The sequence below is a fragment of the Mirounga angustirostris genome, unplaced genomic scaffold (assembly GCF_029215605.1).
Source record: "Mirounga angustirostris isolate CCGP_5_RB_7025 unplaced genomic scaffold, mMirAng1.0.hap1 SCAF_1, whole genome shotgun sequence".
NCBI lineage: Eukaryota > Metazoa > Chordata > Mammalia > Carnivora > Phocidae > Mirounga > Mirounga angustirostris.
The window spans coordinates 165,025,899-165,050,988 of record NW_026991709.1 but is presented as its reverse complement, the minus strand read 5'-3'; the positions used below and the strand labels follow the sequence as shown (position 1 = coordinate 165,050,988).

Genomic DNA, 25,090 nt, shown 5'->3' with positions numbered 1-25,090 from the left:
GGATCAGAGGGACTCCAGGATCATGACCTGAGCCGAAGGCAGTTGCTCAACCAACTGAGCCACCCAGGCGCCCAGTCAAAAATATTTTTTAGGGGCACCTGCGTGGCTCATTCAGTTAAGCATCTGCCTTCAGCTCGGGTCATGATTCTAGGGTCCTGGGATCGATTTCCACAGCGGGCTCCCTGCTCAGCTGTGAGTCTGCTTCTCCCTCTGCCTCTGCCTCTCCTCCTGCTTATTCTCTCTCTGTCAAATAAATAAAATCTTTAAAAAAAATCTTTTTTACTTACATGATATGACATATATAGCGTTAAATGGTTCACTCACAGAAGTTATAGATCATTAACTTTTGTTAATTCATTCAGTATTTACTGCTGTGTTTTCAACTTTTTGAAACAAATCCATGACTCACCAGCCAGGCTTTTATCAAGATTGACTTCCTGCAAAAACACTGATCGCTTTTTTCTTTTTTGTTAAATACAAAAATCACATTGTCATATCTAATAGACTTTTTCAAATTGCACATGCCCCTGCCATCCTCATATGACACTTTCCTGGGCCAAACCACAGGTTTACTGAGTAGATTCTCATGCCGTGGCCCACAGAAAAGGGAGCAGGTGCGACTGTTCCTAAGAGGCCTTGCTGAGCCCCCTCCATCTGGCTGCTCTCTCTACTCCTGGTGCTGCTCACTGGGTGCTCCTGCCTCCTCAGGATGAGAACTGGAAGTTCTTCATGGCTGGAACATTCGTAAGGCTAAGATATAACGCGGGATTAGCATCTAAGGGAAGCTTCCTGCCTGTTCAGTCAGAGGGAGAGGAATGGGAGGGTGTGGAGGAGGCTGCCGTGTGAGGTATTCCGTGACTTGGTTTAGGTCAGGACGTTTGTGTCCTGTAGGGAACAGAGTCCCTCTTTGTCCAGGAACCCTTATCTGTACAGCCCAGTGCTGAGGCGGGCAACCATTCATCCAGTCAACAGACTTTGTCGAGAGCATGTAAAAGTGCCAGGTATACTGCTGGGGGAGGGGAAACGCTAACCAACGTTCCTGCTCTTACGGAGCTTAGACTCCAGTGAAGGGAAACAGACAACAGCTAAATAAGCATAGGTGTGGGGTGGTTGGGATGAGAGACAAGCCAGGGGGCTGTGTGATACAGATGTGCTTGGGAAGAATTAGACCAGGAAGGGACCCATCTGTCAACCAGTTGTAGGTCCAGGTTTGGAGGGGAATGAACCCCCAAAAGCACCTGTGGGTGGAGGGATCAGGCAGGACAGAGTTTGCATCCTGGCTCAGCCACTGAACTCAATATGTGGCCTTAGGCGAGTCCCTGAACTATCCCATTCAGTTGGCACTGAATGGTCCCAAAATGGGACCAGTAATACCTCCTTGGCAGGGCCATAGAGAGGATTAATGATAACATATGTGAAGCCCCTGGCACCGTGCCCGGCGTGTAGTGGTGCCTCATCATCAGATGCTGGTGTGATTAAATTCTGCCAAGGCAGTTTTATTGTAATAGAAGGGAGGTGGCAGAAGGAGTATTAGAGTGGGACGGTGTGTAAACTGTGGAATTTTCCCTCTTCTCTCCTATTCCAGCACTCTCAGACGGCGCCCTGGGCTGGTTACAATTTGGGGGGCAGCTTGAGGGTGGGGTGGAGGTTTGGAGGAGACCTATCTGCGTTTCTTGGGGAAAAGCATGAGCCCGGCTGGTTGGACCATGGCCTGGGGGGGTGGTCTCGTGTCTCCTCTTGTCTTGTGTACCAGGCTGCCGCCAGGCCCAGCCCTGCCCATGTCCCATCATCTCCCCACAGCGAGGGGGTAGAACTCAGGCACCTCGACGCTCAGGTCCAGCGCTGTGAAGACATCTTGCAGCAGCTGCGGGCTGTGGTGCCCCAGATGGACATGGAAGGAGATCGCAACATCTGGATCGTGAAGCCGGGAGCCAAGTCCCGAGGACGAGGTGGGAGTCAGCCCCTGCTTCCTACACCAGCACCCTACAGCCTGCCTCTCCAACTAGAGGCCAGGGAGCTTAACAGTGCAGGCTGTACTGGGGCCAAACTGCCTGGGTTTGAATCCCAGCTTTGCTACTATAACATGCTGTGTGACCTTGAGCAAGTTACATCACCTCTCTGAATCTCAGTTCCCTCATCCTGTGAGGTGCGGATTAAATGAGGTTGTGTGTCTAAAGCTCACCGTGGTGCCTGACACAGAGTAATCACCCCATAAACGTTGGCTGCTGTGACGAGTGTCATCTCCTCTCCTGCTTTCAGAGTTGGGTTAATGCGTTAGGTGTGTCTGGTGATACTCGTGTGCAGTAGCCTGTCATCTAAGGGCTCTCTGATTTGACCAGTGCATCCTTGTGAAATAGCAGGGTGTTAAGGGTATGGATGCTGAGAGCCAGACTACATCAGGTCAAGCCCAAACTTTGCCTCCTTCTATCTGTAAGATTTGGGGCAGGATAGTTAACCTCTTCTCTACCTCATTTCATCATTTGGTAAATGGAACCAATATTACCTACTAGAGAGGATTAAGTAAGTATAATATGTGCTTTTATGTAGTAACTGCTGTGTAAGTGCTATAATTTTTAGCTGTTCTTCTGGCTGCTCAGCCCAGTGAGTGGAATTATAACAGGAGAGCCAGCAAGTTGGGGAGCTGCATTAGCCCAGCCTAAAAAATCTGGTTAAGGACTCGTAAGATGTGGAAAACAGACATCCAGATTCTTCCAAATACTGTTCTTGGATGAGTTTGTTCATGTCCAAGTGAAAGGTACAGACACTGTGGGACACTCCTCTCGAGGATGTCACTTGAAACCAGCATGTTGGTCTTTTCTTTTCCTACCTTGAAAATACTTGTGTGGTTTTCTTCCAATTATGAAAATATGTATTATTAAAAAAAAAGAAGAAAGACCAGGGGTGCCTGGGTGGCTCAGTCAGTTAAGCATCTGACTCTTGGTTTTGGCTCAGGTCATGATCTCAGAGTCGTGAGATCAAGCCCCACATTGGGCTCTGTGCTGAACGCAGAGCCTGCTTGGGATTCTCTTTCTCCCTCTCCCCCACCTCTACCTCCCCATCCCGCTCTGGCGTGCATGTGCACCCTCTCTCTCTCTCTCTCTCAAAAAAAAAAAAAAAAAAAAGACCAGGCACTACAGACACATAGAAAGAAGAAAACAAAAGCTACTCTTGGTTTTACTGAGATAGCTACTATTAACCGTTTGGTGTGTTTCTTTCTAGGCTTTCTTCTATGCATTTGAGGAGAGAGAGGGAAAGGGAGGGTGTGTGTGCGCATGTGTGTTTTATTTTAAACAACATATTATTCTATATCCTATCGCATTTATTATATCTTTCCATATCAGTTGAGTATTACTCATTTCAATGAGTATTACTCATATGAGTATTACTCATTTCTTTTTTGCATTTTTCTTTTTCTTAACAATAAATCTTAGAGATCACTTCATTTCAGTATATCTAGATCTGCCTTTTTTCCCCTGTTTTTAGCTTATTGTTATGGACAGTCTTCCTGTTTTTTTTTTTTAAGATTATTTGAGAGAGAGAGAGTGTGCGCGCACATGCAAGCGCGAGTGGGGGGAGGGGCAGAGGGAGAGGATCTTCAGGCAGACTCTCTGTTGAGTGCAGAGCCCAACGTGGGACCCTGGGATCATGACCTGAGCCGAAGGCAGACAACTGAGCCACCCAGGCGCCCCAATAAAAAAAATCTTAAAGGGAAAAAAAAGGTCACAAGCATCATGTTCTTGGGAATCTTGGTGATCATTCTGGCCATTTGAGAAAGGCTCTGGCCTGGGAACCAGGCATAGGCTACTCTGTGTCATTAGCAGGTGATCGGGCTGCTTTGGGGACCAAAGAATGAAGGAGTGAGATTGATTTGTGAATATGTATGTTTGCCACATGACTCTGATCATTATCAGCATTAAAATGATGCTTTATAAATATAAGATACTTAATGTCACTTGTTATAAAAGAGATAAAATTAAAATAAGATAACCATTTTCTACCTAGAAGAATAGCCAAAATAATCAGTAGTGTTGGGTAGGATGTGGGCAGATACATAATCTCATACACTTTTGCTGGAAGTGCAAATTGGTAGAACATCTTGGGTAATATAAAATGAAAACATGTACATATCCCTGGAGCCAGCAAATCTACAGCTAGAAATTCGTTCTACAGATAACTAATAATAATGGTAGGAATTAACATTTGCTGAATGCTCACCGTGCGTCAAGAACTATTCTAAATCTTTAACATGTTCAGATGTATAGAATCCTATCAAAGCAAGGCATGTAGACTCTCCCATAGCTTGGAAGAATATACGTCAGACCTGGAAGCAGCGGTTGGCTGCCTCTGGGAAAGAAGTATTTTTTATTGTATATCCTTTTGTACTGCCTGCTTTTTGTTTTTGTTATATTCTGTTAATTATTGGGAAAAACTAATCAAAGTCATATATGCACATGGTTTTTTAAAAAGCCCAATATGGTTTGAATTTTTATCTGTGCATATATTATTTTTCAATCAAACAGAAGTGGTTAATTAAAAAAAAAAGTTTTAATCTTCAGCAGATCCTCAGCTTTCCCAAAGGGAACAGGGTTCTGAGGGAAGCAGCCTTACCTACTTGGCCCTATCGGTTCTGTAGGGATGAGGGCTTAAGATGAGCTGTCCGTGGTCCCTTGGCCCTTCTCCTAGCCCAAGCCTGACCTGATCCCTGACCACCCTGTTTCCCCCTTAGGCATCATGTGTATGGACCACCTGGAGGAGATGCTGAAGCTGGTTGATGGCAACCCCATGATGATGAAGGACGGCAAGTGGGTGGTACAGAAGTATATTGAACGGCCTCTGCTCATCTTTGGCACCAAATTTGACCTGAGACAGTGGTTCCTGGTGACCGACTGGAACCCACTTACCGTGTGGTTCTACCGTGACAGCTACATCCGCTTCTCCACACAGCCCTTTTCTTTGAAGAACCTTGACAAGTGAGCCATATCCCTTATCGCCTCTGAGCTCCCCTGTCTAGCTTGGGAGCTGACAAGGAACAGGTGGTTCCCCAGTGCCATGTTGGGCTCCAAACACAGACTCTGCAGGCAGTCAGGTCCTCCATCCATCCAAGGGTGTTCTAAGCACCTGGGATACAGCAGTGACCAAAATAAGAGCCCAGTTCTCAAGAGTTCACATTCCCGCACATAAGCTGGGCAAGTATGAAATGTGTCTGCCTACATCCTACCCAACAATGTTGATTATCTTTGCCATTCTAAGTAGAAAATGGTTATCTTAATTTTATCTCTTTTATAATGAGTGATGTTAAGTATGTTATGCTCATAAGGCATCATTTTAATGCTGTTACTCATAGATAAGCAATGAACGTAATAAGTAAAATTATCTAATAGGTTGAAAGATGGTATATGTTATATAAAAAAAGAACATAGAGCAGGGTCAGACGGTTCAGGAGAAATGCAAAAGGAGAAAGGCAAGTTGCAGCGTTAACTCGGCGGGGCGTTGGTGAGAGAAAAGCCTTGTTGAGCCCTGGGTTCAAATTCCATCTCTGCAGCTGCTAAGCTGTGTGACTTTGGTCACATGAAACCTATTGAAGCTTCATTTTTCACATCTGAAGAATGGAGGCAGTATTATGAAACTCATAGCTATCGGTTACCGAATGCTTCATATGTGACAGTTGCTAAGCACTTCATGCATATTGTCTCACTCATTCATGAAAACCCAGTGAAATGGGTCCTAGTACCACCCCCATTTTACAGATGTGAAGGAGCATTTGGGTGAAAAGATCTCACAACTAATCGGTGGTGAAGGTAGGCCTTGAGCAGTCTTGTTTTTTGTCTGTTTTCGATTTTGTTTTGAGCAGGGCCTTGTTGACTACAGGGCCCACACTCCTACCCACCTTCGTATCTTCCAGGCAGTGGGAGGGCTAACTGAGACTAAAGCACGTAATACTGTGGCCCTATAGGGGGTGCCCTCAGAGGGATGTAGCGGGGCCCAGACCTTTGTCCTTCTTGTGCTTCCCCGCAGAGCCCCATCTCAAGGTGAATGGTCTGGGATGGCCCAGGGCTGGTTCCAGGTTCTGCCTGCCCTCCCCACGTTTGGGTGGGAGTGGCACAGGGAGCCAGACCCCAGCTTTCTGCTCTCTGCCCCAGCTCAGTGCACTTGTGCAACAACTCCATTCAGAAGCACCTGGAGAATTCATGCCATCGGCACCCGCTGCTGCCCTCAGACAACATGTGGTCGAGCCAGAAGTTCCAGGCGCACCTGCAGGAGATGGGGGCCCCAGACGCCTGGGCCACTGTCATCGTGCCTGGCATGAAGGCTGCAGTGATCCATGCCCTGCAGACCTCCCAGGACACCGTGCAGTGTCGGAAGGCCAGCTTCGAGCTCTACGGTGCTGACTTCGTGTTTGGGGAGGACTTCCAGCCCTGGCTGATCGAGATCAATGCCAGCCCCACCATGGCCCCCTCCACTGCTGTCACTGCCCGGCTCTGTGCAGGCGTGCAAGCCGACACCCTGCGTGTGGTCATCGACCGGCGGCTAGACCGCAGCTGTGACACAGGAGCCTTTGAGCTCATCTACAAGCAGGTGAGGTGGCGCCCCCTCTTCCAGGCGGCCCTCTAATGAAACACAGGGCACTGCAGTCAGACAGAACTGGTTCAAGTTCTGGTCCTGCCACAGTGACTCAGTAGAGCCACTTCTAACCTTGAGCCTCCATTTCTTCATCTGTAAAATGGAGATGCCATTACCATCTTTCTCACAGGCTTTGGAAGCATGAAAATGAGTTAATGTGTGTGGATCATCCGTACGATCCAGTCATTGCACTACTGGGTATTTACCCAAAGAATACAAAAACACTAATTTGAAGGGATACATGCACCCTATGTTTATTGCAGCATTATTTACAATGGCCAAATTATGGAAATAGCCTAAGTGTCCATCGATAGATGAATAGATAAAGAAAATGTGGTATATACAGTGGAATATTATTCGGCCATAAAAATGAAATCTTGCCATTTCCAACAATGTGGATGGAGCTGGAGAGTATAATGCTAAGTGAAATAAGCCTGTAAGAGAAAGACAAATACCATATGATTTCATCACATGTGGAATTTAAGAAACGAAACAAAAACGAACAAAGGGAAAAAAAAAGACAAACCCCAAACCAGACTCTTAACTATAGAGAACAAACTGATAGTTACAGAGGGGAGGCGGGTGGTGGATGGGTGAAACAGGTGATGGGGATTCAGGAAGGCACTTGTGATGAGCACGGGGTGATACATGGAAGTGTTGAATCGCTATATTGCTGTATCGTATACCTGAAACTGATATAACACTGTATGTTAACTACACGGGAATTAAAAAAAATTGTAACACTAACAACAACAAAAATATACATGTGGATCATATTTCTGGAGAGTCATATAGCAAAGTGTTAAAAGCAAAACCTCCCTGGGTTCAAATTCCTGCTCAGTAACTATGAGCTGTGTGGCTTTGGACAATTTCCTGACCCCTGGGGCACTCAGTTTTCTCATCTGTAAAGCAGGACTGCAGATAGTCCCTGCCTCATAAGGTTGTGATAATTAAGTGAGTTGACATAAGTAAAGCCCTTCAGAACAATGCCCGAACATAGTCAATGCTGCAGGTTTTAGCTATTGTTACTACCTAATAAGGTTGTCGGGTGTTTGACGATGGCATCACATATAATGCCTGGAAATACAGTAAGAGTCCGTGGAAGCTGCTGCTGCTGCTGTTGTTATTATTATTATTGTTTTACTACTTTTGTAATAATTTTACTCCCCTTGTTCCAGAAAGAGATTTGAGTCTACCTATTGGAATAGAATAAGATTTTTATTTTTTTTAAGATTTTATTTATTTATTTGACAGAGAGAGACACAGCGAGAGAGGGAACACAAGCAGGGGGAGTGGGAGAGGGAGAAGCAGGCTCCCCACGGAGCAGGGAGCCCGATGCGGGGCTCGATCCCAGGACCCCGGGATCATGACCTGAGCCGAAGGCAGACGCTTAACGACTGAGCCACCCAGGCGCCCCTAGAATAAGATTTTTAAAAATCAGTCAGAAAACCAATTTCAAGGGTTTCTGAACTCTGCAAGTAATCTCTGGTGGCAGTTAAATTAAGTATCCTAATCCTAAATATCATTCTGATTAGGATTCAGCTTCTACCAAAGTTTGGCCACAGGTAGAGAACGTGCAGATTACATGACCCAAGTGTCCTGGTCTTTGTCACCGTTACTGTTCATAAATTAATATCGACACTTTGGTTTCAAAAGACATAAGTGAGGGGTGCCTGGGGGTCTCAGTCGGTTAAGCAGCTGCCTTCAGCTCAGGTCATGGTCCCAGGGTCCTGGGATCGAGTCCCACATCGGGCTCCCTGCTCGGCGGGAAGCCTGCTTCTCCCTCTGCCTGCTTCTCCCCCTGCTTGTGCTCTTTCTTTCTGGCAAATAAATAAAATCTTACGAGACCAGTGCTCTAACCCCTGAGCTACGGAGCCCCGTCTAAATAAATAAAATCTTAAACAAAAACAAAAACATGGGGCGCCTGGGTGGCTCACTCAGTTAAGCGTCTGCCTTTTGCTGGGGTCATGATCCCAGGCTCTCTGCTCAGCGGGGAGCCTGCTTCTCCCTTTGCCTGTACGCCGCTCTGTCTGCTTCTGCATGCACTTGCTCTCCCTCTCTGGCAAATAAATAAATAAATCTTAAAAATCAAACGTAAGTGAAGAAATATAAGGGCAGAAAAGTAAGACAAAACCAAGGGAGAAGGGAATGTTCTAGCACAATGATTCCCAAATGCTGGTTCAGAGGCCAGAATCACCTGGCAAGCTTTCCAAAGATACAGGTGTCAGGAAGCCACACCCCAGAGACTGATCTGAAATGTCTGGTTTAGGGATTATACATCTGCATTTTTCAGATGTCCTAGTTGTCCCCCCAAAATTTTATAGCTTATTTGTTTTTGTTTTTTATAATCTTTTAAGGAATTTAATTATTTTAGAGAGAGAGAGAGCATAAGCAGGGGGAGGGACAGAGGGAGAGAGAGAGCGAGAGATTCTCAAGCAGACTTTGCACTGAGTGCGGAGCCTAGTACGGAGCCTGATGCGGAGCTCAATCCCACAACTCCAAGACCACAACCCAAGCCCAAATCAAGAATCAGATACTCAGTGGACAGAGCCCCCCAGGCGCCCCTGTTTTTGTTTTTTAAACTAACATATAATCAAGATACACACTTGGCATTGAGGCAGGGTAGGAGGTACACAGGAAGCACTGGTCCATAACAACTCTGAAATCTAGCCTTGCCATATTTCCAGTTTTGCTGTTAAGACCCATTGTTACTTCCTAGGAGTTCTCCATGGCTCTTGCTTCCATCCACTGGGATCTCAGTTCAGCCCTGAATCATCCTTCCTTTTCCATGAACATCCTCAATAGTTCTTAGTCTGTTACTTGCTCATAGAAATTTGGGGATACAAAAGCCTTTTTCATTTCATATTGTATCTGTCCCTTTCTGTTCAAGTGGATTTTAAAAACATTGTGGGTTTCTTAGGTATCAATTTATAATCTATGCTATTACACAAAATCCATATCCACAAATCCTAGAACTCTTCTTCCTATGACGCTGCTGTAGGACAACAGCCCGCACAATTACAGAAGCCCTACTGTTAACAGAGAGTGCCTATAACCCTCCCTGTTAACTTAAAATGTATTAAAGATTTAAACATAAGACCTGTAGGTATGCCTTGGAATGCTTAAAAGATCTGTAGCTGCTTTAAAGGACTTAGATCTCTCTGAAGTTTTTTTCTTATTGAGGTGTAATTGACATGCAGTCTTATATTCACTTAAAGTATACAATATTTGTATATGTATATATTCGATATTTGTATATGTTGTGAAATGACGACCACAATAAGTCTAGCTAACATCCATTACCACACATAGTTATAATTTTATTTTCTTCTGATGAAAACTTTTAAGATCTACTCTCTTAGCAACTTTCAAATATGCAATACAGTATTAACTATAGTTACCATGCTGTACATTACATCTATGATTTACTTTTTTTTTTTTTTTTTAGAGAGGGAGAGGGAGAGAGCAGGGTGGGGAGGGCCAGAGGGAGAGGGAGAGATAGAATTTTAAGCAGGCTCCATGCCCAGCACGGAGACTGACCAGGGGCTCAATCTTATAACCCTGAGATCATGACCTGAGTTGAAATCAAGAGTCAGCCGCTTAACTGACTGAGCCACCCAGGCACCCCTGTGATTTGCTTATTCTATAATTGGATGTTTGTACCTTTTGGCCCCCTTCATCCATTTCGCCTACTGCCTCTGGCAACTACTAATCTGTTCTCTATCTATGAGTTCAGAGTTTTGGGTTTTGTTTTTGTTTTTATTTTAGATTCCACATTTAATTTACATCATGAGATATTTGTCTTTCTCCCTGACTTATTTCACTTAGCATAATGCCCTCAAAGCCCAGCCATTTTGTCACAAATGGCAAGATTTCCTTCTGTTTTATGTCTAAATAATATTCCATGATAGCTAGCTAGCTAGCTAGCTAAACAGACAGACACATTTTCTGTATTCGTTCATCCATTGATGGACACTGCCATGAACATGGGGGTGCAGATTATTTATTCAAGTTAGTAATTTTTTTTCCCCTTCAGGTAAATACTCAGAAGTGGAATTGGTGGATCGTGTGGTAGTTCTATTTTTAATTTTTTGAGGAAGCTCCATACTATTTTTTTTTTCTTAACATCTTATTTATTTGACAGCGAGAGAGGGAACACAAGCAGGGGGAGTGGGAGAGGGAGAAGCAGGCTTCTCGCGGAGCAGGGAGCCTGATGCAGGGCTCGATCCCAGTACCCCAGGATCATGACCTGAGCCAAAGGCAGACGCTTAACAACGAGCCACCCAGGCGCCCCTCCATACTATCTTGCACAGGGTCTGCACCAGTTTATAGTCTCACTAACAGCTCACAAGGGTTCCCTTTTCTTCACACCCTTACCAACACTTTTGTTTCTTACCTTTTTGAAAATAGCCATTCTAACACATGTGAGGTGATATCCCATTTCTCCCATGATTAGTGATGTTGAGCACCTTTTCATGTGCCTGTTGGCCATCTGTCTGTCATCTCTGGAAAAATATCTGTTCAGATCCTCTGCCCATTTTTAAATCAGATTATTTGTGTTTTTGCCATTGAGTTGTAGGAGTTCTTTATATATTTTAGATATTAGCCCCTTATCAGATATATGATTTGCAAATATTTTATCCTGTTTGGCAGGTTGCCTTTTTACTTTGTTGATGGTTTCCTTTGTTGTGCAGAAGCTTTTTAGTTAGATGTAGTCCCATGTGTTTATTTTTGCTTTTGTTACCGTTGCTTTTCGTATCAAATCCAAAAAATCCTTGCCAAGACTGATGTCAAGGAGCTTAGTACTGCCTGTGTTTTCTTCTAGGAGGTTTATGGTTTCAGGTCTTAAATTCACTTTAATCCATCTTGAGTTGGTTTTTATGTGTGTTATAGATAGTGGTCTGGGTTCATTCTTTTGAATGTGGCTTCCAGTTTTCCCAGCACCATTTATTGAAGAGACTGTCCTTTCCCCATTGAATACTCATACCTCCTTTGTCATAAATTAGTTCACCTTGTATGTGTGGGTTTATTTCTGGGCAACTCTGTATTCTGTTCAATTGATCTAGGTGTCTGTTTTTATGCCAGTACCATACTGTTTGATTGCTATAGCTTTGTAGTATAGTTTGAAGTCAGTGAGTGTGATGCTTCCAGCTTTGTTCTTCTTTCTCAAAATTGGTTCGGGGGCTCCTGGCTGGCTCAGTCGGTGGAGTGTGTGACTCTTGATCTCAGGGTCCTGAGTTTGAGCCCCATGTTAGGTATAGAGATGACTTAAAAATAAAAATCTTAAAAAAAAAAAAATTGTTTGGACTGTGCAGGGTCTTTTGTGGTTCCATATAAGATTTAGGATTGTTTTTCTATTTTTGTGAAAAATGCCATTGGAATTTTGAAAGAGATTGCATTGAATTTGTAGATTGTTTTGGGTCGTGTGGACATTTTAGGAACATTAATTCTTCCAATCCATGAGCACAGAATATCTTTCCATTTATTTGTGTCTTCAGTTTTTCTTGTTGGTATCTTACTTTTCAATGTAAGGTCTTTCACTTCTTTGATTACATTTATTACAGGTTTGTATTCCTTTGGGTGCTCTTTCATCTCTTTTAATCTAGAGCGGCGGCACTGCTTCCCCCCGCCCCCCTCCCCATAGTTTGTTTGGATCTTTCGAAGGGACCAGGCTGGTTGTTTTGTAGAACTGTCCCACATTCTGGATTTATCTGATTTTTTCTTCGTGGTGCTGTTTAGCTTGTTCTTCTGTTATCTCAATGTCCTATAAACTAGAAGTCAGGCCAAACAGCTTGATGAGGTTCAGGTTAAACATTTTTGGCAAGAACACTTGAGAGGTGATGCTGGGTGCCCCATGTGATATCACAAGGCACACACTGTTGGAGTGTCTCCTGATTAGTGATGCTAAGTCTGGCCACGGGGTTAAGGTGGTGGCTACCAGATCTCTCTATTGTAAGTTGGATCCTCCCTTTTGCAATGATCACTTACTTTGTAAAGTGATGCCTAGGCTGTGTGCACATGACACATTTTCCTGTTATCCTTTTCACTGCCCTGTTCTGATACCCAGTTTTGATTCTTGCCTCTTGTATCAGTTGGGCTTTGCGGGAGCTCTGATATTTGTATTTTTAACAAGCTCCAAGTGACTCTGATGTTTAGATAGATTCTAATCAGGATCCTTTGTTGACACAGAAAATACCTCAAAGTAGCTCAAGGTTAAAAGGGGGTCATTACCAAGACACAGGGGGCTCTCCTGGAGCCTAGCTACAGGTTGTACAGCTGGCTTAATATTGTGAAAATTGTGAAAGTCATACAGGAGCTCCTCTCTTGAACCTTTTTCTCTGCCTCCTTCTGCAAATTTGCTATTTCATTCTCTTGGTCGAATGCCTTCATTAAGGCTCTTAATTTCTGCTTCCCCACAATGGGTTCATGCAGGGCTCCAGGCAGTCTCCAAGCCTCTTATCTGTCTGGGTGACATAACTCAAATTCCGTCTGCAGAGAATCTGGCTTAATTCAGGAAGTTGTCCATCAGCAGTGGCTTGTGGAGCAGAGACATTCACATTCCAGCAGGGGCTGGGAGAGCTTAGGGGAGGGCAAAGGGTAGGAGGTGCTGGTGGTAGCATGGCTAAGACTCCTTAACTCCACTGGGTTACTAATCCCAGGGGCTCTGTGACTTTCTAGGTACTGATTCAGGCCAACGGAGCCAGACTCCTTAGAGGACAGAGGTGGGCTTCCTGTTTCTTAGCCCAGAAATTAATTCCATCCATCTTTGCCCTGATTCCTTCTGGGCCTACAATTCCAGCATCACTGTCTGAACAGGCCTCATCTCCTCTTCTTTCCCACAGCCTGCCGTGGAGGTACCCCAGTATGTGGGTATCCGGCTCCTAGTAGAGGGCTCCACCATCAAGAAGCCCCTGGCAATGTGTCACCGGCGGATGGGGGTCCACCCAGCACTCCCTCACCTGCTGACCCAGAGAGGCTCTGGGGAAGGCAAGGACTCGGGGACCCTTACCCACAGGTCAGCTCCTAGGAAAGTTGCTGGGGCCAGGAGCCTGGGGCACACTGAGAAGCCAGCCTCCACTGCCACCACCTCGGCCCCTGGAAAGGGGAAGAAAGGCAAGGCGAAAAGTGCCACAGCCCTGGTCAACCCCAATCTCCGGAAGTGGGAGCCCCCCAGCACCAGGATGGGCTGCATTTTCACCATGACCTTTGCTAGTGGGGACAGGCAACCCCACCCCTTGAACAGATTGCCATTGAGTCTGAAGAACCCCCAGGCCCTGGGTAAGACCACTCCCCCAAAACACCCCAGGGTCCCAAGGCAATTTCTTCCTGCTCTCCAAGCCCCCCCTCCTAACCACCTGGATTTGCACCCCCACCATAGCCCCACCAAAAAGACACCAGTAGCAAGGAAAAGCCACCACTTAAAAGCATTTTTTAAAAATGCATGACCAAATGAGTAGTGTTCCCTCCAAAGTAGCCACCCCGCAAGGCAGTTGGACTTACTTCAGATGCCAGGACTCAGTCCCAGGCCCATCTCTCTCCAGAGCCCAAGCTTTTCCTGCTGCAGTATTCTGCCTTTGCCTCCACGCAAAGTTGCCTCTGGGGGGAAGGAGCTAATGTTTGTACAGCACTTAACAGTTCGCACTCTGCCAGCTCCTTTAGTCCTCACAACCTAGCAAGGTAGGTGCTATTATCCCCATTTTCCAGCCGAGGTATCAGGAAGTTTGAGGAAGTTGCCCGAGGTTGCACATCTCAGAAGGGGCAGAGCTGGGATGCAGGCCCAGGTCTGTTGGACTCCAAATCCTGTGTTCTTCCCACGGCCTCTGGAGGAGGAACTGGGAGGGCTCCACTTGCCATCTCACACCCCAGCCCTCATCTTCCCCCACCTCCCCACCCTCCACGCTCTCCTTGAGGGGCAGGTCAGCCTTGGACCCTCCCCAGGCCCTCATGGCCCCTTTTGCTCCCACAGCCCCTTACCACTTCCCCAGCCTCCACACCAAGGCCCGGCTGTCTTCTCCCCATGTGCTCCGATCCCAGGGGCGGGTCCTCAGACTGCAACACAGCAAGTTGGTGGGCTCTAAGGCCCTGTCGACCACAGGCAAGGCCTTGATGACTCTACCTACTGCCAAGGTTTTGATTTCCTTCCCACCTAACCCTGAGCTCAAGTTGGCATCCAGTGTCCTGAAACCAAGAAAGGTGGGCCTTGAGCTGTGACTGGCACCCTGGTGGGCAGTGCTGAATCCTGGGCTCTGGGGTCAGGGCTGGAGGGCCCAGGCAAGGGCAGGTCCCAGGCTGGCTGTAGCCCCAGGGGAAGGGCTTTTGTCCTCAGAACCCCCTTCCTGAACAGATTTCCTGATCATTTCTTCCACCTCTTCCCCCCTTTCACACCGAGGCTGTTGCTCCCCAGCGCCTTCGTGGTTCCCATCCTGGAGGTGCCTGTGGCCTCTACCCTTCGAAGTTGGAAATCTTCCTAGCACCCACAGGAAGGTCAAGGCCAAAGGCAAGTTCAAGACCAGACTCCGTGACAAACCCAAGGCTGAGGCATGCCTCATGAAGACACTGAGCCTTCCAGGACCCCTGCCCTTTATCAATGCATACCAGGGGCTAGGGGGCATAGGGGACGTGAGGCTAGAAAAGCCCTTGCTTCGGTCCTCACTGCCCCTATCCTGGATGCAACACCAAATAAAAAGGAGCAAGTGAAGTATCCTGGGCTTGGCTCCATTTCTATTGGAGGGTGAAGAAGAGGGTAGGCTGGGGCCCTAAACCCCAAGGTCCAGAATGAGAGCTGTGGAGACCATCAGCAGCCTCTCCACAAAGCAAAGGGCCAGAATTCCACCCCCTAGTGACAGACATGGGGCTTTCTATGCAGGGACTCTCTGGCATCTCCGATCTTGGATTGGGGGATAAGCCTCACGTTGTAGTTGAAGAAACGGAGTCTGAACAAGGAGACATGGCTTGCCCAAGATCATGTGGCAGTGAGAAGGCTAGGACATATTGCCAGACTGCTCACCACTGGGAGATCTCCAAGCCCCAAGCCCAGGGGAGAACCTGGGCTGGCAGCAGAGTGACATCTAACGGGCATCAGATTTACAACATGAGATGGGGGAAGGATGGACCTTGCCGAAACACCAGCCCTTCTCCAGAGGGAGTTGGTCTGTCCCTTCCTCAGCAAGGGGCCATGGTCACCTAGAAAGGAAATACCCAACCAGCCACACCCATCTGAAAAACTTTGGCATTTCTTAGTTGTAGTGAGTTGAATGGTAGCCTCTCTTCCCCGCAAAAGATACATCTGCCTGGAACCCGTGAATAACTTTCTTTGGAAAAATGGTCTTCATAGATGTATTAAGTTAAAGATCTTGAGATGAGAGTACTCTGGATTATCCAGGTGGGCCCTAAATCCAATGACAAGTGTCCTTGTAAGAGAAGACACAGACACAAGAAGACCACGTGAAGATGAAGGCAGACTGACGTGATGCAGCCATGAGTCAAAGCTTGCAGCCCCCAGAAGCTGGAAGAGGCAAGGATTCATCTCTAGAGGCTTCAGAGGACACGGCCCTGTCGACACCTTCATCTCAGCCTTCTGGCCTCCAAACAGATCTCTGAGAAAATCAGTTTCTGTTATTTTAAACTGCTCAGGTTGTGCTAATTTTGTTACAGCAGTCCTGGGAAACTAATACACTAGTCAAGTGAAGATACATATACTCTGACAGCATCTCTTGCATAATTGAACCAGGAAATGCATACAAGCAGGTTCACACCAGTGTTGTGCTAACAGCTGAACGATGACATTAACAGTAGAATGGATAAACTGGTATAGTCATGCACAGGCATTCAAACCCACCATGCATCACAGATGCATTTCACAGTGTGGAACAAGAACAAATCACAAAAGAATATACATATATAGCATGACTCCATTTATGGAAACTTCAGAATTGGGCAAAACAAAATATATTGTTTAGGGATGTGTATGTATGTGGAAAAACTTAAGCAAGGAAAGCTCCCATGTCAGGGGAGGGGGTTCCAACCTAGACTGAACAATAGAACCCCTTCAGGAGCTTTAAAAAAGATTGATGTCAGGATCTCCAGCCCAGATTGATAAAATTGGTAACTTTGGGGTGCAGAATCCCAGGGTAGGAAGGGGCTTTTTAAAAGCTTCGCTGAGGGAGTTCTAATATAGGGCCAGCATTGAGAATTGCTACCCTAACAAGGAAGGAGAGGCATGTTTCTATTTTGTGCCCTGAGTGGTGGTTATATGGGTGTCACCTTGTAATTATTCTTTAAATCACAGAGCTATTTATGTACTCTTTGTATGTTTGATATATTTCACAATTTTTTCAAGTAAAAGATCTAAGATCTTCACTTACATGCAGTCCCCAGAATAGTCAGATTCATAGAGACAGAGGAGAATGGCGGCTACTGGGGGCTGGAAGGAGTGGATGGGGCGTCAGTGTTTAATGGGGCAGAGGTTCAGTTCTTCAAGATGATGGGATGTGACGGTTGCACCACAATGTGCATGTACTTAATGCCACTGAACTGTTCACTTAAAAATGGTTAAGATGGTAAATTTTGCTATGTGTATTTTACCACAATTAAACGACAACAAAAAAATCAGACATTTCCTCTCAGCTAGAACTGGGAAACAGCCAAATAAAAACACCATATATTGAACTCAGCAGAAAGCATGCTCCATGATAAACGTTTACTTTCTCAGCAAATCCTCAAAACCACACTGTGAGGTAGGTACTTTTATTAACTCCCGTCCAGAGAGATGAAGTCATCTGCCTGATACCATACAGCAAGTGGCCTAGCCAGGCTTTGAGCTTAGGTTTGTCCGAATGCAGAGCCCAGGACCTTAAAGCATGGCCTTAGTGCATGTTGCGCACTGACTGCATTCTCCTCAAGCCTGATACCGTAGGTTCATCCTTCCGCCCCACCCCCCACCCCATCCCCACTGCTTTCCAGTGGAAACAGAAGGAACAGAAAGAGGACTATTGTTGGTGGAGCCCCAGGCACTGTAGGGTCCTGGAAAAATAAGGGGGCAGGGGTGCCAGAAGCTTCATGGGGGCCTCCCTGGGCCTCATGCCTGGAAGATGGAGACAATGCAGGTGGAGATGCAAGGGCAGCTGGGCAGCCTGGGCTGGGGTCAGGTGGAGGTGTCTGAGGAGGGCTTCATCCAGAACCTGGGGTGGGAGAGGCGTGTCAGCATTCAGCCAGGTTGAGTTCCAACCAGCTCTAACCAAAATGGAAGTAAGGCAGGTACTTCCTCCCTCCCTCCATGTCCATAGTTTCTTATTCATTTCTTCTCTACACACATACTGACACATACCGTCACACTATGGCAGAGACTGGCTAGGGTCCACCAAATCAGTTCCCACCTGGCACACAGCTAAACATTTCTGAGTCCCTCTTGCAGTTTGGTGAGGCCACGTGATAGTTTTAGCCAATGGAACAGGAGGGCAAGTATATGCCACTTCCAGACCTGGCTCGTGAAAACCTCCCATACAGACCTGCACTGCACTGTCTCCCTTCATGGGCTGGCTGGATAGCAGTGGCCTGGGTCCCTGAGTGACTGCTTGGAGTAAAGCCCACCCCTGCCCCACCCCCATTCATTAGATTTAATGTGGAGGGAAACTACTGTGTTAAACTCTGGGACTTTGGGGTTACTCTGTTAGAGCAGATAGAGTTACCCTAACACACACACACACAGTTACGTTTAGCCCTTATACCAGGGACTTAAAGAACAGATTTAAAAGGGCCTTGAGAAATCAGCCAGTTCAAGTCCCTCATTGAACAGAAGGGCAGAATGAGGTCTAAGAGAGGGGATGTTACTTGCTCAAGGCCACACGGTAAGATAGGACTATGGATAGCCTTGGAAGCCAAGAGGACTGCCACTCAGTCCCAGACTTCACAGCTAATGTCTGAAGGTGCTGCCCATCCTCACCCCACAGCCCACCCCTGGAAACAGCAGATCGGTGGGTGTGGGTACCTGTCTTTGGGGCTTGGTGCTCTCGGCGGGCAGTAGAAAGCGCTGGCCCAGGACGGTGCCCACACGGGCCGAGTATGTGTGATCCCCAAGCACAGGGCAGAGCTGCAGGACCAGGTGTACCTGCAGCTGACTGGGGAACACTGGGGGACAGGAGACAGGACAGATGGTGGGCAGCTGCTCTTTCTGTCCCACCCAGGATCCTCCCTCCTCCTTTCCTCTGGGGAAACACCATCCCTGCACTCCTGTTCCCCACGGATGTGGTTTCAGTGAGGTCAGTGCTCCTGCCCCTGCCTCCAAGTGCAAGACCAGGTCAGCACAGTCATAACCATCAATCCACCTGGCCTGTGGGATTTGCGCATGAAGAGATACAAGCCCGAATTTACTGCTGAAGCTACTGGAAATAAGGAATGCTTTTTCCTGCTAGGGTACTAAACTGGTGGGGTGCAGGCCTGGAGCTGCCAGAGGCCCTGGCCATCTCTACCTTGCCCAGAGGAGAGCCTGTGGGAGGGAAAAGCCAACATGCAGGAGGCAAGAAGAAAGGAGAAAGAGCTTCCAGAGGACATCCTCTGAGCCTCTAGATCTAGCCACACCTAAACTTTAAGTTAGGGGAGCCAATACATTCCCTGTTTTTGGCCTACCCCAATTTGAACAGGTTTTTGGGAAACTTGACAAAGACAGGAATGGAGGGCTATGGTGTGCTAGGCATGGTACAAAGTGCTTCACATATGTAAATTTATTTAATTTAATTTAATCCTCATGGCAGCCCAATAAGGCCCAATAAAGCGGGTCCTATCAGCATTCCCATCTTACACACAGAAAACTGAAGCTCAAAAAGAAGTGACTTGCCCAGCACCATAGGCTGGGATTCAAACCCAGGAGCTGTGCTCTGCTTCCATGTCTGGCAATATGGTGGACTGGATAATCTAAAAATTCTCTATAAACCACCTGGAAACACCAGAAAAATATAATAATCATCCTTTTAAATAGCAGCCGGGCATAGGAAAGTAAGGTCCCCAAGATCAAAACCAATGGAAAACAAATCCACAGCACACAAGAGCCAACGTTTCATCTATTCTAGGGATGCTGCAAATCTTGGTATCCAAGGGTCTTCGGTTTAAATAGCTACCTAGGGGCCAGGGCTGAGGCCGTGGTACCCAAATGAAATCCTAGAGGGGCTATATCTTCAGTGAAGGGGTGAACCAGGAGAAAAAGCCAGCCACTGATGAAGGCAGATGATCACCATAGGTGTGGACGAGGGGAATGAAGAAGTTTTCCTCTAAGAATTCACAACCATGAGCCTGATCTCACACAGACTTGGGACCCAAATTAATACCAGAGTGATCTGTGAACTTCCAACCAAGACATTAATATTTAAGGAGATCCTGAAGCAGTGACAGCTCTGGGGCATTTGGCAGAAGCAAAGGCAGAACCTCTCCCGAGGGCCCTACCTACAGTGAGGCAACACAAGCTTTCCACAGATAAAGGCCCAGCTGAACTTGAATTCACAATCCTGAATCACAGAGCAATGAAACAATCTACCAAGTGTGAGAGTCAGTATGAAACATCATAGGATTAGGCCCTCCAGAATTTCAGACAATGAAAATGTAGAAATACAGTATCAGTATATTTAACCTGAACAAATAATATGAGAAAAAAAATGCTATATAAGGCCATTTTTATTTGTAAAACAACCAAACAGAACTTCTTTTTTTTTTTTTTTTTAAAGATTTTATTTATTTATTTGAGACAGAATGAGAGAGAGCACATGAGAGGGGGGAGGGTCAGAGGGAGAAGCAGACTCCCTGCCGAGCAGGGAGCCCGATGCGGGACTCGATCCAGGGACTCCAGGATCATGACCTGAGCCGAAGGCAGTCACTTAACCAACTGAGCCACCCAGGCGCCCTTTTTTTTTTTTTTTTTTTAAAGATTTTATTTATTCCAAACAGAACTTCTAGAAGTGAAGAAAAATACAGTCAACAGGTGGGCTGAACTGGCAGATTAGATCCAACTGAACAGAAAATTATTCACCTGGAAAATAGATCTAAAGAAATTACCAAGGGCGCCTGGGTGGCTCAGTTGGTTAAACGACTCCCTTCGGCTCAGGTCATGATCCCGGAGTCCTGGGATCGAGTCCCACATCGGGCTCCCGGCTCGGCGGGGAGCCTGCTTCTCCCTCTGACCCTCTCCCCTCTCATGCTGTTTCTCTCTCGCTCACTTGCTAATAAATAAATGGATAAAATCTTTAAAAAAAAAAAAAGACAGACATTACCAAGAATGCAGCAGGGATGAAGAAATGAAAAATATGAAAAAGAGACTTAGTAAGTAGAATGAGAAGGTCAGACACATCTCTTAGGCATTCAAAAGGAAGAGAATAGAGAAAATGCAAGAGGTGCAACATTTGAAGAGAAAGAACTTTCTCGGATTGATGAAGCATATTAATCTTCAGATTCAGGAAGCAAAGTGAATTCCAAGCAAGATAAATAAAACTAAGCCCACACACCTAGATTCAGCACAGTGAAACCACAGAACACCAAAGACAAAGAGAAGATCCTGAGACCAACAAGTAAGAGAAGAAAACAGATGGGCTACAAAGGAATGATGATCAGACTGGCAGCAGAAGCGCTGCCTCCTCTAGCTGGGCTATACCCTTGGAATCCATCAAATGCTCCCCAAGCTGCCATTAACACCACCACCTTCCTCCCACCCTCCTTACCTCCCCCAGCCAAATACAGTTATGAAGGCTGGCCAGGGTTCCACACCCACCTGTCAGTGGCTGCAGCTGGACCAGGGCACAGCCAGAGCCCCTGGCCACCACATGGAAATGGCTGAGGGTCCTCTTGACACCTTCTTGCAAGTCCTTTCGGGATGGGGACTTCACTGGAATTACCTGTAGTGTCAGCCCAAGAATGAACAAGCTTCACACACATCTGGAGCTACGCCCAGACCCTCTCTGCTCCTCCCAAAAGATGGAGCCAGAGTATAAGCAGTGGTCACTTGCCTATTTTAGGGGACAGGAGAGCCAGCCACCCCAAGTCTATACCCCTGACTCCTCTGTAGGGATAATATATTTGGAAAGTCCCCTCCTGTTCCCTCCCAGATCATGACTCACTAGATCAATGCCATCAATGTGTTCCAGTTTCAGAGCGACTTGGATATTCCCCTCAGAAGAAGCTGGGATCCCATCAGTGACAGCACTGAGAGAGAGGCAGGAGGAGGTCACTAGGCGGCTTGCCAGGACCCCCCTACTCCCCAGGAGCCTCCCGGCACCTCTCACCAGTAGGTGGCTGTGGGTCTCTGTGCTCTCCGTGAGTGGATGAAGAACTTCTGGAGGCGGCTTGCTGTCTGAGGGCAGCTGGAGAGGAGTACAAGCCCAGAGGTCTCTCTGGAGAAAGAGGATAAATCACAAAAGTTAAAGTCCCTTGGGCTCACCCACAAAAAAGGGAGACCCCTCGGAAGGAACACAGATCTGCTTAAGGCCAAGTGGTCACCAGAACTATAACCCAGACTTCCTCCTGAGAAACAAGTAAGACTTCCTCATGTTTGACAATAAGACTACATAATTTAAAGGTTTCTCATTCTCCCCTGATCCCCAAGTAGCTAAAGCCAAATGTCGTAACGATTACCATCCACTGCTGAATGCCTACAATGCACAGGGCCCTATAGTAGGAATTTTGTGTATACTGGCTCATAAATATTTAAACTCCCCCACAAGCCTATGAGTTTGTGGAATTTCAGAAATATTTCATCTCCAGTACTAGCTCTAATTGATGGCAGTTAGAGGAAAGAATATCATGGATCAACTAGCAATGCCCGCCGTGATTATGGGATTGGAGAAGTGACTGCACACTGAGCATAGGCATGATTTGCTCTATCTTATGATTAAGGAACTGAGGCTCAGTGAGGTTTCATGCTTTGCCTAAGATCACAGTTTGTGCATATGGATTTGAACCCAGATCTGTCTGTTCCCTCCTTTTCCTTGCATCCTTCCTCTATCCCAAACCAGCCTATGAAAAATGTCTCAGCCTAGTTCCAAGCAACTGTTCCCTCACCCAAGATGGAGGCCTGCCCTGCTACCTTCCCATCACCCACCGCTCCCCCCCCCCCAACCACCACCACTTACTTCCCAGATGCTTGGACAACCTGGAGCTCCCGATCTCTAAGCCCCAGGGACTGGCTCAGCTCTGGCAGCACCGAGAACAACGTCAACTCCCCTGGTTTTCCTGGGGAAAAAAAAAAGAAGGAAAAGTACAAGTTGCTCTCAGAGGCCTTTGGCTTCATGCCACCATCTCCTTCTTTTCATTATCCCACCATCAAATCCTGTTCCACTGCATTCCCGCCCCCTGCCCATACCTGTCACTGGTAGACCCGGTGGCTTATTCAGTGTCACGAGAGGTCCTAGAACATACAGTATGTGAGCATCAGTGACACAAAAGCAGCAGTTAGAGTTTATACTTTCTCAATTCAACTGGCCCCACTACAACTCTCAGACATGAATTATCAACCACACCCTAAACTGAACTTCTTTCAGTCCTTGGCATATGCTAAGCTTGTTGCCACTTTAGGCTTTTATACTTGCTTGATTTTCCTCAGTCCCAGATTTTCACCTGTCTGGCTCTTTCATATCCTCTTGGCTCAAACGTCACTACCACAGAGAGGCCTGAATCTCCAATCTAATGTCTGCCACACAGTTATAACACCCTGTCTTATTCATAGCACTGATCAGTAGTAGGTACCTTGTTCATTTATTTCCTGGTTAATCCATTTCTCCCACTAAAACATTGGCTCCCTGAGAGCAGGAACCATATTTACCTTGTTCAGCACTGTATAACTGGAACAGTGTCTGGAATAGAACCTATGCTCAATAAATAGTTGAGAAAATTAATAAATCACTGGAGACTCAGGCTCACAGAAATTATTTTCCTAAAGTCACACAGGAAGCTGATTACAGAGCCTAGATCTGACTTCAAAGCCTGTGTTTTGTCCATAAATAATTTATTATAGCAATTCCTATTACCAAGTGCCTACTATGTTCAAGGCTCTATTTGCACCCTCACATCCCCATGCCCATGATGCTGAGGCTCAGACAGATTACGTGGCTGATTCCAGGTCCTACTACTAGTGGGAGACAGAACCAGGATATGACCCCCAAAGGCTTTGGTTGGGAGCCCAGTCAGCCCCAGAAGGCTCTGAGCCACAGGCTCCCGTCCCAGATGTCTGTGCAGCTGCCCCTCCCACCCCTCACCTTTCTGGTCCACTACGGCTGCCCTCAGCACATCAACCAGCCCCTCCCGACTGAGGTTCTCTAGCTGCAGCAGCCCCGGGAACGGCTGGTCCCCCAGGGGCCCCGACCGTTTCCTGGATCCTCGACGTCGCAGCTGATGTCTGGAAAAGGGGGGGTAAGCAACAAGGAGATCACTGTTTCCTGAGGTGTGTCCATTCTTAAATCCTGTCACCTCCTACAAATGCCTCAAAATGCCTGGATGAGCTTCCCGAAAATTCAGGACCAACTGGCCCCATGTTGCAGAGGAGGGAACTGAAGCTCAGAGAAACCAAGTGAGTAGCTCAGGGTCACACAGTAGCGGCGGGATTAGAACCCACGCGCGCCTACCGAACTCCAGATCCCACACACACCTTACCCGGCCCCACCGTCCCACCCACACGACGCGGCGGAGGGAGGCGTAATCACCCGGCTTCGGTGCCAAAGCCTGCGGCCTCGCGCGCTGCGCGGACCCCCGGCCCCCGCCGCCAGCCACCCCAAACGTGGCCCAGACCCCGACAGCCACTCATCTCCCGAGCGGCGACAACGCACGCGTGTCCGGAAGGGCCGACCCGCTTGGCTACAGCACGCTGATTGGTCAGATTGCCTGTCGATCGGAATAGCGAGCAGGCGGGCTCAGAGCCCTGAGAGGGCGGAGCTTCGCCTTCGCCCAGGAAGAAAACGCTTTACCTCGCGTCTGTGTTTTTGGGGAAATTGAGGCACGGAGCTGAGAAGGAGTTTACTCGGGATCAGAGGACCTCTCTTAAGACAAAACAGGAACGAAAGGTCAAGGTACTCTGATTACCATTCCAATTCGTAGGAGCCTCTGACTTCAAAAAACCACCGTTGTGCCCAATTTTGGGTAAGGCAAATTGAGAAGAAGGAAAAACAAAACAAACAAACAAAAAGACAGGTGCATAATCAATCCAAAAGGAGAAGAAGGCCAGAGGGAGAATGAGATTCACTACAACATTATTTATCAAAACAAAACCAAAACAAATCTCAAAACTGGAAACATACTGTCCTAGGTTAGCTCTATAGGGGAAATAAATCTAATACATCACCGAGTCAACATTTTTTAAATGCTAACTCTATGCCAGACCCTGGCATCTTTGAGCTGGAAACACAGAAATCAACAAGACTGAGGCCCTGCCCACAAGAAGATCACCGAGTGCACACAGATCACAGCATCACAGCCCACCTTGCTAAACCCTACGCAGAGGCTG

General features: G+C 46.9%; 2 protein-coding genes across 4 annotated transcripts in view; one reads left to right on the top strand and one right to left on the bottom strand.

The window, feature by feature from the left end:
- The window catches only part of TTLL3 (tubulin tyrosine ligase like 3), a 28,413-nt gene extending 11,124 nt beyond the window's left edge, over nucleotides 1-17,289 (top strand). Inside the window, 8 exon segments of the mRNA XM_064592712.1 lie at nucleotides 1,801-1,949; nucleotides 4,727-4,970; nucleotides 6,141-6,576; nucleotides 13,464-13,899; nucleotides 14,588-14,814; nucleotides 15,011-15,139; nucleotides 15,142-15,268; nucleotides 15,271-17,289. Of these exon segments, the coding sequence (XP_064448782.1) occupies nucleotides 1,801-1,949; nucleotides 4,727-4,970; nucleotides 6,141-6,576; nucleotides 13,464-13,899; nucleotides 14,588-14,814; nucleotides 15,011-15,139; nucleotides 15,142-15,268; nucleotides 15,271-15,356 (1,834 nt within the window). The 3' untranslated portion in view covers nucleotides 15,357-17,289.
- Nucleotides 17,290-17,336: 47 nt separating this feature from the next.
- Nucleotides 17,337-24,531, bottom strand: RPUSD3 (RNA pseudouridine synthase D3). Of its 3 annotated transcripts, XM_045861879.3 has the most exons (9): nucleotides 24,294-24,531; nucleotides 23,850-23,989; nucleotides 22,958-23,002; nucleotides 22,728-22,827; nucleotides 21,882-21,989; nucleotides 21,717-21,801; nucleotides 21,371-21,494; nucleotides 18,608-18,747; nucleotides 17,337-17,801 (listed from the first exon to the last, which is right to left on the bottom strand). In XM_045861879.3, the coding sequence occupies exons 1-9, from the start codon at nucleotides 24,392-24,394 to the stop codon at nucleotides 17,610-17,612; spliced, it is 1,035 nt and encodes a 344-aa protein (XP_045717835.2). In that variant the 5' UTR covers nucleotides 24,395-24,531; the 3' UTR covers nucleotides 17,337-17,609. The 3 variants fall into 3 exon arrangements, with proteins under 3 accessions (XP_045717835.2, XP_064448885.1, XP_064448891.1); XM_064592815.1 differs by lacking the exon at nucleotides 22,958-23,002 and having other exon boundaries at nucleotides 24,294-24,459; XM_064592821.1 differs by lacking the exon at nucleotides 18,608-18,747 and having other exon boundaries at nucleotides 17,688-17,801; nucleotides 24,294-24,459.
- Nucleotides 24,532-25,090: the final 559 nt, after the last annotated feature.

Coding starts and splice junctions, on each gene's coding strand:
- RPUSD3 (XM_045861879.3), bottom strand. CDS start 24,394: ATGAGTGGCTGTCGGGGTCTGGGCCACGTTTGGGGTGGCTGGCGGCGG. Junction 23,990..24,293: donor GGCTTTGGCACCGAAGCCGG/GTGATTACGCCT, acceptor CCCCTTTTCCAG/ACATCAGCTGCGACGTCGAG. Junction 18,748..21,370: donor CCAGCTGCAGCCACTGACAG/GTGGGTGTGGAA, acceptor CCTGTCCCCCAG/TGTTCCCCAGTCAGCTGCAG.